The 13,781-nt window shown below is 36.7% G+C and overlaps 1 protein-coding gene across 2 annotated transcripts in view; it reads left to right on the forward strand.

Moving 5' to 3' along the window:
* SUGT1 (SGT1 homolog, MIS12 kinetochore complex assembly cochaperone) overlaps window positions 1–13,781 on the forward strand; it is a 42,797-nt gene that overhangs the window by 23,722 nt on the left and 5,294 nt on the right. For both annotated transcript variants that reach the window (XM_042977445.1, XM_007085354.3), the window contains 2 exons: window positions 3,952–4,042; window positions 8,370–8,551. In XM_042977445.1, coding sequence (XP_042833379.1) covers window positions 3,952–4,042; window positions 8,370–8,551 — 273 coding nt within the window. The remainder of the gene's footprint in view (window positions 1–3,951; window positions 4,043–8,369; window positions 8,552–13,781) is intronic.

A 13,781-nucleotide genomic window follows, 5' to 3' on the forward strand; every position in this document is an offset into this window, starting at 1 on the left:
GTTAGATACAGCAGTTAAATGTTTAAGAGAATGTTGGGAAAAATTACATTCTGAAGGTCGGGAACAATTATTTAATGACTACAGCCTTGAAACAGGTGGTTGTCAAAACTACCAGAAAAAGAAAGTTCAGCAGTAAACTGCCACAACTCATAGTGTCTGAAAAAGATGCCTTCACTGTCCCTCTGTAGCAGGAAGTGGGAGCTTAACCTCCTCTTAAGGTGGTATCTGGATGTCATGACCCTTTTGAAGTAATGGCTTCCCTTTAAATCTGAAGTCCTTTCATTGGAAAAAATTAAACTGTGCAGAGAAGACTTTAGAGGTGGGTGATAGTATACAAAATCTTGAGAACTGACAGTTTGGAACAGCAGGGATTCTCATTAGTAATCTGTGAATACTGCTTTGGGACATTCTTGAAAGCCTTCCTTGTGCATATGAGAGCAGCATTCAAGCACACTACCAAAGTTTTAAGTTAACTTTTAAATTATTTTTGACTTAAATGAAAATAGAATAGCTTCTTAATAGTCACAGTAAAAGTACCTGAAGTTGGGCTGGCGGTAACTCTGGAGGTACCTGCCGGAATCATTAAGACTTAACACTTCAATTTAAAAAGCATATATAAACATTGAAAGTGAAATACGTGTAAAAAAGAATTCACAGAAAATTAGTATTGCTCCTCACTTTTGTCTTTTCAAAAAGCTGCTTTAAGTGGTTTATTATGTGCAGCTATTTTGGTGAATGGATTACGTACAATTTCAAGTTCAGGTCGGCATGTCTTACTTGATACAGGTTGTTACTAAGAGCTTTGACTTTGGCCTTATAAAGGCCTCTTTGTTCATACTACACAATTCCTCAGGTTATAGTTGTTTTTAGTAGACGTGAATGTTAGTGTGTGCTGCTCTTTAGGTGAAACGAGGAACTTTTCATAGACCCTGCGTAAGTGCAGGAACGTGAGGTGTGAATATAGGGTGCTCTGTGGCAGAGGTTAGTTAAGTATAGTAATGTTGATGTATACACTGCTTGCCAGGTCTTCACTTCCAGATGAGTTGAAAATTAAAGAAGCGAAATGACTTTTTAAATTTTAGGGTAATAGCTCTTTTCAGTAACTATTGCTGTGTCATTGCCAGCTACTAGATTTTTGCCCCTTTTTGATAATTATTCCAGCAGTGATAACTTTTAAAATACTGTCACTAATATTACTGTCACTTAATATTGTATATGAGAAAATATTGATAGCATTTTACTTTATAAAAATTAGTCATCATTTTAGAGAACTGTAGAGATTCTTATAAAATTGTTTTTATTTATGTAGAGTTTATTTTTTTATTTATGTAGAATTTAAACACATAAATTATGTTAAAAATACTGTACTTTTGGATTGCCTGGGTGGCTCAGTCAGTTGGGGTGTCCGACTCTTGATTTTGGCTCTTTGATTTTTGAGGTCATAATCTCACAGTTCATGGCTTCAAGCCCCGTGTTAGGCTCTGTGCCTGCCGTGTTCTCTCTCCCTTTCGCTGTCCCTTCCCCACTCATGCTCTCTCTCTCTGTCTCTCAAAATAAATAAACTTAAAAAAAATTTATTTATTTATATTTATTTTTTTAACTTTTTTAAATTTATTTTTGAGAGAGGGAGAGACAGAGCATGAACAGAGGAGGGTCAGAGAGAGGGAGACACAGAATCAGAAGCAGGCTCCAGGCTCTGAGCTGTCAGCACAGAGCCCGACGCAGGGCTTGAACTCACAGACCACGAGATCATGACCTGAGCCGAAGTCGGCCGCTCAACTGACTGAGCCACCCAGGCGCCCCCAAAAAATTTTTTTTTAAATAGTGCACTTTTGGTCTCTTTCCCAGTGACATTTCATGTTTTTCTCATTATAAAAATAGTTTTTGGTTACATTTCTGTCCTAAAGAAAGTACAAATCCTCAGAGACCACAACCCCTTCCATACCATCACTTCATGTCTGGTTAAAAATATTGGCAGATTTCTCAGTGTTTTAAGTTATTATGAAATGCAGATTTTAAGGATTCTATCACTAAGTGCAGATGGTAGAAAGATTACCAGTAATTGCTAGTTTAAATGATTTATCGGATCTAAAGGAGTCAAAGAACCAGTGTGAATAGGCTTTTCTTTTTGTTAAACTTCGTATAATTTTTTTTCATATTTACAAAAGTAGTAACTCTTTTCTTAGAAAAAAATTAAAATATAAGGAAAACAAGATAGATGAAAGTGTTATGTGAGTGTATGTTAGGGTTAAGAATAGACCCTAGGGGATCGACCTTGATTAGAGAGTTAAAGATAAATTTCATTTAAAAACAATTTTTTTTTTATGTTTATTTATTTTTGAGAGAGAGGGAGAGACAGAGCATGAGGAGGGGAGGGGCAGAGAGAGAGGGAGACACAGAATCCGAAGCAGGCTCCAGGCTCCAAACTTTCAGCACAGGGCCCGATGCGGGGCTCGAAGTAACAAACCCACGAGATCATGACCTGAGCCGAAGTCGGACGCTCAGCCGACTGAGCCACCCAGGCGCCCCAGTAAATTTCATTTTAATAAGTGAAGCTAGTCTAGCATTCATAAGCTCTTCATAATTTGCCTTACACCTTTTCCATCTGTAGTTTTTTACTGTTCTAACATAAATCTTGGACTTGTGGCAAATTGGTCTTGTCCATACTCCCTGATGCTTTGTGTCCTTTCAAACCTCAGGGCTCGTTTTAGGCTGTTCCTTTCGTCTCCAGAGGCCTCCTCTTTCCACCATTGTAAATGCTCCTACCCCTCAAAGCTCTGCAAGGTGTGCTAAAACTCTTTCTTTTTACACCCAGGTGTGATCTCTGCTGAGCTATTAGAACATTTATTTGCCTCATTGTTAACTTTATTGTAGTATCTTATATCTCACATACTTCAAGATGGTCAGGAACTTGTTTTTACTATTTAAAAAAATCCACCACATCTGTGAAAATTACAGCTTGTTCATATTGTATGTTTAATAATTAGTGAATGATTATAAAAATGGTAGCATTAGTTGTATTTTTTAATGTTTATTTATTTTGAGAGAGCATTTGCGCACATGTGAACAGGGAACGGACAGAAAGCGAGGGAGAAAAAATCCCCAGCAGGCTCTGTGCTGTTAGTGCAGAGCCCGATGTGAGGCTTGATCCCACAAACCATGAGATCACAATGCAAGCTGAAATCAAGAGTTAAATGCTCAACCGGCTGAGCCACCCGGGTGCCCCAGTTGTAATATGTTTATATAATGGTAGTGTTCTCCACTCTCAAACAGGTTAATGTGCATGCAAATGTAGTGATTCTATTAGAACAGGGTTTCTCAATGGGGGGCACTGTTGACATTTGGGGCTGTATAAATCTTTGTTTTGGGAAGGTTGCCCTTTATGCATCCCTAACCCCCACCCCGGGTGTGATGACCAACAATATCCATAAACATTGCCAAATTCCACTGGGAGACAAAATCACCTCTGGTTGAGAACACTGCATTGGAAAAAAAAAACATGGATTTCAAGACTTTTTTTTTTTTTTAAGTTTACATATTTATTTTTGAGAGAGAAAGCATGAATCAGGGAGGGCAGAGAGAGGAGAGAGTGAGAATCCCAAGCAGGCTCTGCACCGCAAGTGTGGAGCCCTATGCAGGGCTTGAACTTATGAACAATGAGATCATGACCTGAGCTGAAGTCAGATCTTTACTGACTGAGCCACCCAGGTGCCCCAAGACTCTTCTTAATTGTAGCTTATAGTGTGTATGTATGTTGTTTTTGAAGGGTGGCTTTTAAGTAGAAAAATAAATGTTTCCAAGTTCTTGAAATTTAACCTTGAATAATTTAAGGAAATGATCTCAAGGGTTCTCTTAATTCCTATAAAAGTTTATGACTTTAAGAAATTGCATTTTTTAATGTTTTGTATATTTTACTTTGAATAATAAATTTTGTTTGGTGTTTTCTTCCAGATTGAAATTAAAATGAAAAAGACAGAAGCTGTGAGATGGGAAAAACTAGAGGGGCAAGGAAATGTGCCTACTCCAAAACAGTTTGTAGCAGGTTTGTTTTCTGGCCTTGATGAGCTTTAAATTCATATTGTGTTATATAGTTGAAGTTAAATAGTAATGGACTTTCTTTCTGCCTACATTATTTATGTTCCCAAGGTAAAATACAATGAGTGTAAGAAGATTGCTCTGTAATGAATACAAACTAGCTTTTCATGTGAAGGTTCTAACTTCTTAAACCCAATACAAATGAATGGGGACAAAAACCCTGAGGGAGTTGGGATTTATTGTTTACCAAGTTAATGTAGGATATCATTTGGGGGTTGTTTTTGTGTGTTGCCCTTTCCTATTACTTCTTTTTGGGTTGCAAGTGAATTAGTGGTTTATTCTCCTGAAATAGTCTCTCTTCTTCCCTTTCCCTTTTATTTCTTTTCTTTCTCTTTCTTCTTATAGAATAATATAGAATATATTGTCAACTCTAATTTCCTGGAATTTCAGGGCTTGACAGTGTAAAGTATCTAACCCATTTCACTATGTTGCTCTTTTAGTACAAGTGCTCATAAATAGGTCATGAAGACAGAAAAGCCCAGGAGAAGAGTAGAAAACTAGGGTTGATTGTTTTTAACCCTTTAAGGGACAGGCTACTTTATATTGGGTCAATTTTTTTTTTTCTTTCTATTTTTTAAAAATTTTTTAAATGTAATTTAATTTTTTAAATTTACATCCAAGTTAGTTAGCATATAGTGCAACAATGATTTACCCATTTAGCCCATCCCCCCTCCCACAACCCCTCCAGTAACCCTCTGTTTGTTCTCCATATTTAAGAGTCTTTTATGTTTTGTCTCCCTCCCTGTTTATATTATTTTTGCTTCCCTTCCCTTGTCTTCATCTGTTCTGTGTCTTAAAGTCCTCATATGAGCGAAGTCCTATATTTATCTCTCTAATTTCGCTTAGCATAATACCCTCTAGTTCCATCCATGTAGTTGCAAATGGCAAGATTTCATTCTTTTTGATTGCTGAGTAATACTCCATTATATATATATTACGTTGGGTCAGTTTTAAGTATATGCAGTAGACAGGTATTTTTCTAATGGAATATTTAATCTGCTAGACACTCCGAGAACTACAGTCTAAGAGTGTATTTTACAGCATTGGCCTCATTAATGAGAGGAGAAAAATTTCTTTTTGATTAGAGTTAATGTTCCAGTTTGATGACCAAAATGAGCTAACATTGTGTTTCAGCCACTTTTAGATTTTCCACTGCCTTCTTCTGTGACAGAAAACACATTTCCTTGTGGCACTTTTTAGAAAACCCTGAGTTAGCCAATAGATCATTTATTTTATTTTAGTTTTATTTTGAAATAATTTTAGATTCCCCTCAAAGTTGCAGAAATACTAAGAGTTTTCATGTGCCCTTCACCTGGCTTCCCTGCATGAGAGCATTATAACTAGTCTATAGTGTAATTAGCAAAACCAGGAAATTGACACCAACAGATAGTTTTTATATTGAAGTATTTGAAGTTGGTATTTAAGCTCTTAAGCTTCTGCTTTCACACTTGATTTGAAAGACATAGGAAAGATGTTATGTAGTTCTTTTGGGGCTGACTCTCTGGGATTTGGGGGCTGAGGTTTATATATATAGTTCAAATATTTTTTTTAGAGAAACACTTTAAATGCCGTATATCACTGAATTCTAACAACAGCTCTCTGAATTAGACAGCCCTGTTTTATAGGCTCAGAGAAGAAGCAGATTGCTTAAGATCACCTGGCAATTTTCATTGTCGAGGACTAAACCCTGGTCTTCAGGATCTGGGTCTGGTTCTTACATAAACTCTGTATGTGATACTGGTTGTTGCTGCATCTTCTAACAGTGGAAAATCTGCTGACATGAGTATCTTTGCAATTGTTTGATATTATAATGAATGAGCAAGGAAGTTAGGTTACCATCCCTCAGTAGTTTATCTTTCATCTACAGGTGTTAAAATTTTTCTGAGATTAAATCTAAAGATTTTTAGTGTTACAGTTGCAGAGTTTTTCTAAACACAGTGCCTTGGATATTTCAGATGTTATTCCTCCTGTCCTGGTATATTTTTGTAAGGAATTAATATGCTTGTCAGATTCCTGTGTCCTGCAAGCTGGAGACTGCAGATAAGGGCAAGTTGCTTAACACGTTTGAGCCAGTTTTCTTGTGTGTAAAGTGGAAGTTAGAATCTGTGTTTTCATTCTCTGGGGAGTCAGCATTAGGATTAATTAAATTCATGTTTTTTTAGGCTCTTAATTTACTGTAACCTGCATTGTTTTGTTTGTTTGTTTTCTTTGGCTACTAGTGAAAATGTACATAGATCAAGAGGGGATTACTGGTAGAGAAAGAGTAGATTGGAAAACCATATGCTTAACCTAAATAAAACTGTGTGAGGTATTATGGTTTGGTTTAGTTTTGCTGGGAGATAGATAGGGAGAAAGTTGGTTTATAGGCGAAGAGAAAGGATGGAACAACAAAATGAACAGTTAGTGGTTTCTCATTTCTGAACTATTTTGAGGAACGGGAGATAGAGAGGCAGTAGTGGAAGAGGGACATTCAGTGTGTCCTAATATATTTATAATAAATAATAAATATATATATATATTTTTAACGTTTATTTTCGAGAGAGCGCATGAGCAAGGGAGGGGCAGAGCCAGGGAGGGACACTGAATCTGAAGCAGGCTCCCTCTCCTGGGGTGGGGTGAAGGGGCTCTTGATTCCATTAGTCTTTAGGGTAGTCTTGGCAGTGCCCTGAGCCCCTGGGCTAGTCAGTAGCCTGTCTGGCTGCAAGCAGCTTCCATTAACTTCAACATGCCCTACAGATACTAATGTTTTCTATGTGTGTGTGAGTGGACATTGAGCTCTGGATTATTGCCTGGTGTATTTTTCATCATTCAAGAAGAATTATTATTTCCTATCAAAGTAATCAAATATTTTAACGTGGGGAGAGGATGGAGTCTTAACTCACTGTCTAATTGTATGGATAATTACTTCTATTTTCAGTTTATACTTACTCTGAAAGATACAGGAGTACCTCAGAAAAACTAAGCCACATTTTTTATTTAAAGTTTATTTATTTGTTTTGAGAGAGCACATGAGCAAGTGAAGGGCAGAGAGAGAGAGAGAGAGAGAGAGAATCCCAAACAGGCTCTGCATGATCAGTGTGCGGATCCTGACACACACAGGGCTCAAACTCATGAAACCATGAAATTATGATTTCAGCCAAAATCAAGAGTCAGATGCTTAACCAACTGAGCCATCCAGGCACCCCAAAGAAAAGCCACATTTTTAACATTTATTAAAATCTTATTTATAAGAGAAATTTCTTAAGCATCATTTTAAAAAACACTATTTAGGGGCGCCTGGGTGGCGCAGTCGGTTAAGCGTCCGACTTCAGCCAGGTCACGATCTCGCGGTCCGTGAGTTCGAGCCCCGCGTCAGGCTCTGGGCTGAAGGCTCGAGGCCTGGAGCCTGTTTCCGATTCTGTGTCTCCCTCTCTCTCTGCCCCTCCCCCGTTCATGCTCTGTCTCTCTCTGTCCCAAAAATAAATTTAAAAAGTTGGAAAAAAAAAAAAATTAAAAAAAAAAAAAAAACACTATTTAGGGGGATGGGAGGGAGGGGAGGGTGGGTGATGGGTATTGAGGAGGGCACCTGTTGGGATGAGCACTGGGTGTTGTATGGAAACCAATTTGACAATAAATTTCATAATAAAAAAATAAATACAAACACTATTATTATTTATTATCTTTTATTATTTGTACTATTTTTGCAACTTTTCTATAAATATAAAAGTTCCAGTACACTTCTCACCCAGTCCCCCCCATTATTAACACAAAGAATCTGTTTTTAATCTAATCTTGGATAATGTACCAAAAATATACACTTTATTTTGCTCAAAAAAAATTCCCAGATTTTACATTATACTAACTGATTCAGTTTTGATAAGTGTAAGTCTGTTGATGTATATATCAGAAAGATATTTATTAGAGGGGTGCCTGGGTGGCTTAGTTAAGTGTCTTGATTCTTGATTTCAGCTCAGATCATGATCTCACATTTTGTGAGATAGAGCCCGTGTCAGGCTCGATGCTGACAGCGTGACAATCCTGCTTGGGATTCTGTCTCTCTTGCTCTCTGTGCCCCTCCCCAGGCCTCTCATAAATAAATAGATAGATAAATAAAACACTGTCCCTCCCCCCCTCAAAATTAATAAACTTTATCCAAAAAGACATTTGTTATAAATATGAAATTCAGTGAACTATAAATTGTTACAATGTTCTTTATACCACGGTCACAAAGTTCACATATTTTTGACATAGTCATCACGTGTTGATTAATCACTTCTATCTTTTTTACTCCATAGATGTAAAGAACTTATATCCATCATCATCTCATTATACAAGAAATTGGGATAAATTGGTCGGTGAGATCAAAGAAGAAGAAAAAAATGAGAAGTTGGAGGGAGATGCAGCTTTAAACAAATTATTTCAGCAGATCTATTCAGATGGTTCTGATGAAGTGAAACGTGCCATGAACAAATCATTTGTAAGAACATACGCTTGAAAAAAGCATACTTTAGTAGTAAATTTCAGAAAATTTAAAAGAAATTAGGCAATTTTAAACAAAATTGCATGTACTGTGGTTTTGAATAGGCTTCATCTGAACATTTCTTCCCGCTCTAAACTTAGACTAATTATTGAGGAAGTTGGAAACTTGTGGGGTAGTTGAGAAGTAAGTGGTTTATTCCAAATAAATATTTTTTAGTCATTAAGTTAGAACTTGGAAAGCTTAAGAAATACTCTAATTATGGTAGTTGGATTTATCACGGTAGCTGAAGGTGCTTCCATTAGAACCATGTATAGCCTCAGTGTCAGAGATGAAGAACATAGAGGGGAAACTTCCAGAACAGTGTTTGGGAAGTAGAAGGTGCATGTTAATTATTCATTGGTTTGTTAATAATTTTGTCTATTGAATAAGAAAATTTAGACCTTTGCCAGACAACAGATACCACCTAATTAGGCCTCAAGTTTTGGAATTTTAATGACAAGTCCTCACTGTAGAACTGTATTGATTATTTTGCTTGAAGATGTAATCCTTTGACTTTTACCAGTAGCTTTGGAAATGTCACTCTTCTTTCAAGGGATATTCAAATTAGCATTTAGTTAATGTCTTAGAAACTCAGATATTCCACATAAGTTACTATGTCATAACTTGTCATGATTCAACTTTTCACTGTTGACTTAAAAAGGTTTTCTTTTAATTAAATTTCTTACTTTGAGATAATTGTGGATTCATATGCAGTTATAAGAAATAATATAGAGAGGTCCGTTGTATCCTTTACATAGTTTCCCCTAGTGGAATCTCCTTGTAAAACTACAGTATCACAACCATGTTATTGATAGGACAGAGAACATTTCCACTGCCATAGGATTCCTTTGTTCGTGTCATTTTATAGCCATACCCACTTCCTTCCACCCCTTCCCCTCTTTAAACTGTGCCACTACTAATTTGGCAAGTCTTTGGGAGATACATAGTTTGCAAATATTTTCTCTCAGCTTGTAGTTTGTCTTCTTACTTTCTTGATGGTCTTTTGCAGAACTAAAGTATTTAATTTCGATGAAATCCAGTTTATCAGTTTTTTCTTTTATGGATCATGCTTTTAGTATCAAGTGTAAGAACTCTTTGCCTGGTTCTAGATCTGAAAGATTTCTGCTGTGTTTTTCCTTTCAATAAAACTTTTATACTTTCACTTATTACATTGAAGTCCATGATCCATTTTGAGGTAATTTTTATATAAAGCAGAGATGTAGGTTGAGGTTTTTGGGCGGGGGGGGGGGGGGGTGGGTGAGGGGGGTTGTTTTTGGCCTATGTGTGTTCAGTTGCTCTAGACTGCTTGTTGAAAAAACTGTCTTTCTTCCCTTGAACTGTTTTTGTGTTGCTCGAAAATCAGTTGAGCGTATTTGTCTCAGTTTATTTCTGGATTCTCTGTTTCATTGATCTGCATATCTATCCCTCTGTTAATACTAGTCTTGATTAAAGCTATGTAACTTTTGAAACCAGGAAGTCATTCCTTCTACTTTATTCTTCATTTTCAAAATTGTTTTAGATATTCTAGTTCCTTTGTGTTTCCACATAAGCTTTAGAATGTTTTGTCTGTAGGTACCAAAAAATCCTGTTGAACAGTATATAAATTTGGAGAGATTGACATTTTTACTGTGTTGAATTTTCCAGTCCAATCTTTGATTTCTTCATCACTATTGTGCAATTTTCAGCACATCCTGTACATGTTTTGCAAGATATACCTAAATATTTAATTCTTGTTTTGAGTGATTGTAAATGGTATTGTAGATTTAACTTTGGTGTCATGTGCTAGTATTTAGAAATACAGGTTTGTTTGTTTGTTTGGTTGGTTGGTTTATCTTATATTCTGACCTTGTTGAACTCACTTATTCTGGGAGATTTTTTGGTAAATTGCTTGCGATTTTCTAGGTAGACAGTCATATTTTCAAATAGGGACTTTTTTTCCCCTCCTGATATTTGTGGCTTTTCCCTCCATATTGCAGTGGCTGGAATTTGTGGCACTGTGTTGAGTAAGAGTGGTGAGAGTGGATATTTATGCTTTGTTCCCCAGCTTAAGGGAAAACCATTCATTCCTTCACCATTAAGTAGGTTTGCAGTAGGTTTTTTGTAGATGCTATATCAGGTTAAAAGTTCTCTATTCCTTGTGTGAGATTTTTATCGTGAGTGGCTGTTGACTTTTTGGAAGGTAGCAGTTAGGCTCACCACTATATATACCACCAGCACTGCACAGCTGTTGGCTGTTGGCTTTTTGAATTTGAATGCTTTTTTTCTGCAGTGATCAATATGATTATGTAATTTTTCTTCTTTAACCTGTTAACAGCGGTGATTTTGTATGATTAATGTGACTGATTTCAACTAGAACCAGCCTTGCATCCTTTGGATAAGCCTCACCTGGTCATAGTGTGTAATTCCTTTTATGTGTTCTTCAATTCTATTTTCAGATACCTTGTTAAGGATTTTTGTATCTGTATCATGAGGGATATTGGTCTGTAGTATTCTTTTTTTATACTGCCTTTGTCTGGTTTTGGTATCAGTGTAATACCAACTTCATAAATGAATTAGAAAGTGCTCTATCCTCTTCGGTGTTTTAGAAGAGATTGTGTAGAATTGGTGTTAATTTTTTCTTTAGTGAAACCATGTAGGCCTGCACATTTCTTCTTTTGGTGTGATTTTAAATTACAAATTTAATAGTTAATAGGATTGTTCAGATTATCTATTTCATATTGAGTGTCTTGTGGCAGTTTGTGTTTTTGAGCATTTATTCTGTTTTATCTAAGCTGTAGTGATATGTGCGGAGTCTTTAGTGATACTCCATTTCATTCCTGTGATGGGAATTTGTCTTTTTTTTCCCCCCAGTCTTGATGTAGAGGTTTGTCAATGTTAGTGAATTTTTTTCAAAGAATCAACTCTTTGTTTACTTCATTTTTTTTCAACTTTTTATTATAAATTTCGTTCATTTCTGCTATTTTCTCCTATCTGCTTGCTTTGGGTTTATTTTGCTATTTTTTTTAGGTTGTTCAGATGTGAATTTAGATTATTGGTTTGATACTGTGTTTTCTTTTGTGTGTGTTTATGCTGTAAAGTTCCTTCTTAGGGTTTTAGCTCTCTCACAAATTCTAATGTTATATTTTCATTCAGTTTTATATGTATTTTGATTTCATTTGAGACATCATCACGTGGGTTGTTTAGAAGTATGTTGTTCAGTTTCCAAGTGTTTGGAGATTTCCATGTTATCATATTATTATTGGTTTCTAATTTTATTCCATTGTGATTTGAGACCATGTACTTTATGATTTACATTCTTTGTTTTATTGCCCAGCGTTCAGTCTATTTCAAGTGTATGTTTCACTTGAAAAGAAGGTATATTTTGTTGTTGGGAGGAGTGTTGTAGAAGCATCAATTTTATCTTTTTATTTTTATTTTTTCTATTTTTTAATTTTATTTTTTAAAATTTACATCCAAATTAGTTAGCATATAGTGCAACAATGATTTCAGGAGTAGATTCCTTAGTGCCCCTTACCCATTTAGCCCATCCCCTCTCCCACAACCCCTCCAGTAACCCTCAGTTTGTTCGCCATATTTATGAGTCACTTATGTTTTGTCTCCCTCCATTTTTATATTAGTTTTGTTTCCCTTCCCTTATGTTCATCTGTTTTGTCTCTTAAAGTCCTCATATGAGTGAAGTCATGATTTTTGTGCTTCTCTGACTAATTTCACTTAGCATAATACCCTCCAGTTCCATCCACCTAGTTGCAAATGGCAAGATTTCATTCTTTTTGATTGCCGAGTAATACTCCATTGTATGTATATACCACATCTTCTTTATGCATTCATCCATCAATGGACATTTGGGCTCTTTCCATACTTTGGCTATTGTTGATAGTGCTGCTATAAAACATGGGGGTGCATGTGTCCCTTTGAAATAGCACACCTGTATCCCGTGGAGAAATTCCTAGTAGTGCAATTGCTGGGTCATAGGGTAGTTCTATTTTTAGTTTTTAGTTTTTTTTTTTTAATGTTTATTTTTGAGACAGAGAGAGACAGAGCATGAACGGGGGAGGGTCAGAGAGAGGGAGACACAGAATCTGAAACAGGCTCCAGGCTCTGAGCTGTCAGCACAGAGCTCGACGTGGGGCTCGAACTCACGGACCGCGAGATCATGACCTGAGCCAAAGTCGGCCGCTTAACCGACTGAGCCACCCAGGCGCCCCACTATTTTTAGTTTTTTGAGGAACCTCCATACTGTTTTCCAGAGTGGCTGCACCAGCTTGCATTGCCACCAACAGTGCAAAAAAGATCCTCTCTCTCACTTCCTTGCCAACATCTGTTGTTGCCTGAGTTGTTAATGTTAGCCATTCTGACAGGTGTGAGGTGGTATCTCATTGTGGTTTTGATTTGTATTTGCCTGGTGATGAGTGATGGTGAGCATTTTTTCATGTGTCGGTTGGCCATCTGTATGTCTTCTTTGGAGAAGTGTCTATTCATGTCTTTTGTCCATTTCTTCACTGGATTATTTGTTTTTTGGGTGTTGAGTTTGATAAGTTCTTTATAGATTTTGTATATTAACCCTTTATCTGGCATGTCATTTGCAAGTATCTTCTCCCATTCTGTCGGTGGCCTTTTAGTTTTGCTGGTTGTTTCCTATGCTGTGCAGAAAGAAGCTTTTTATTTTGATGAGGTCCCAGTAGTGCATTTTTGCTTTTGTTTCCCTTGCCTCCAGAGATGTGTTGAGTAAGAAATTGCTGTGGCCAAGGTCAAAGAGGTTTTTGCCTGCTTTCTCCTCGAAGATTTTGATGGCTTCCTGTCTTACGTTGAGGTCTTTCATCCATTTTGAGTTTATTTTTGTGTATGGTGTAAGAAAGTCGTCTATGTTCATTCTTCTGCATGTCGCTGTCCAGTTTTCCCAGCACGACTTGGTGAAGAGACTATCTTTATTCCATTGGATATTCTTTCCTGCTTTGTCAAAGATGAGTTGGCCATACGTTTGTGGGTCCGTGTCTGGGTTCTCTATTCTGTTCCATTGGTCTGAGTGTCTGTTCTTGTGCCAGTACCATACTGTCTTGATGATTACAGCTTTCTAATACATCTTAAAGTCCAGGATTGTGATGCCTCCAGCTTTGGTTTTTTTTTTTCAAGATCTCTTTGGCTATTCGGGGTCTTTTCTGGTTCCATACATGTTTTAGGATTGTTTGTT

This window comes from Panthera tigris, chromosome A1 (genome assembly GCF_018350195.1).
Source record: "Panthera tigris isolate Pti1 chromosome A1, P.tigris_Pti1_mat1.1, whole genome shotgun sequence".
NCBI lineage: Eukaryota > Metazoa > Chordata > Mammalia > Carnivora > Felidae > Panthera > Panthera tigris.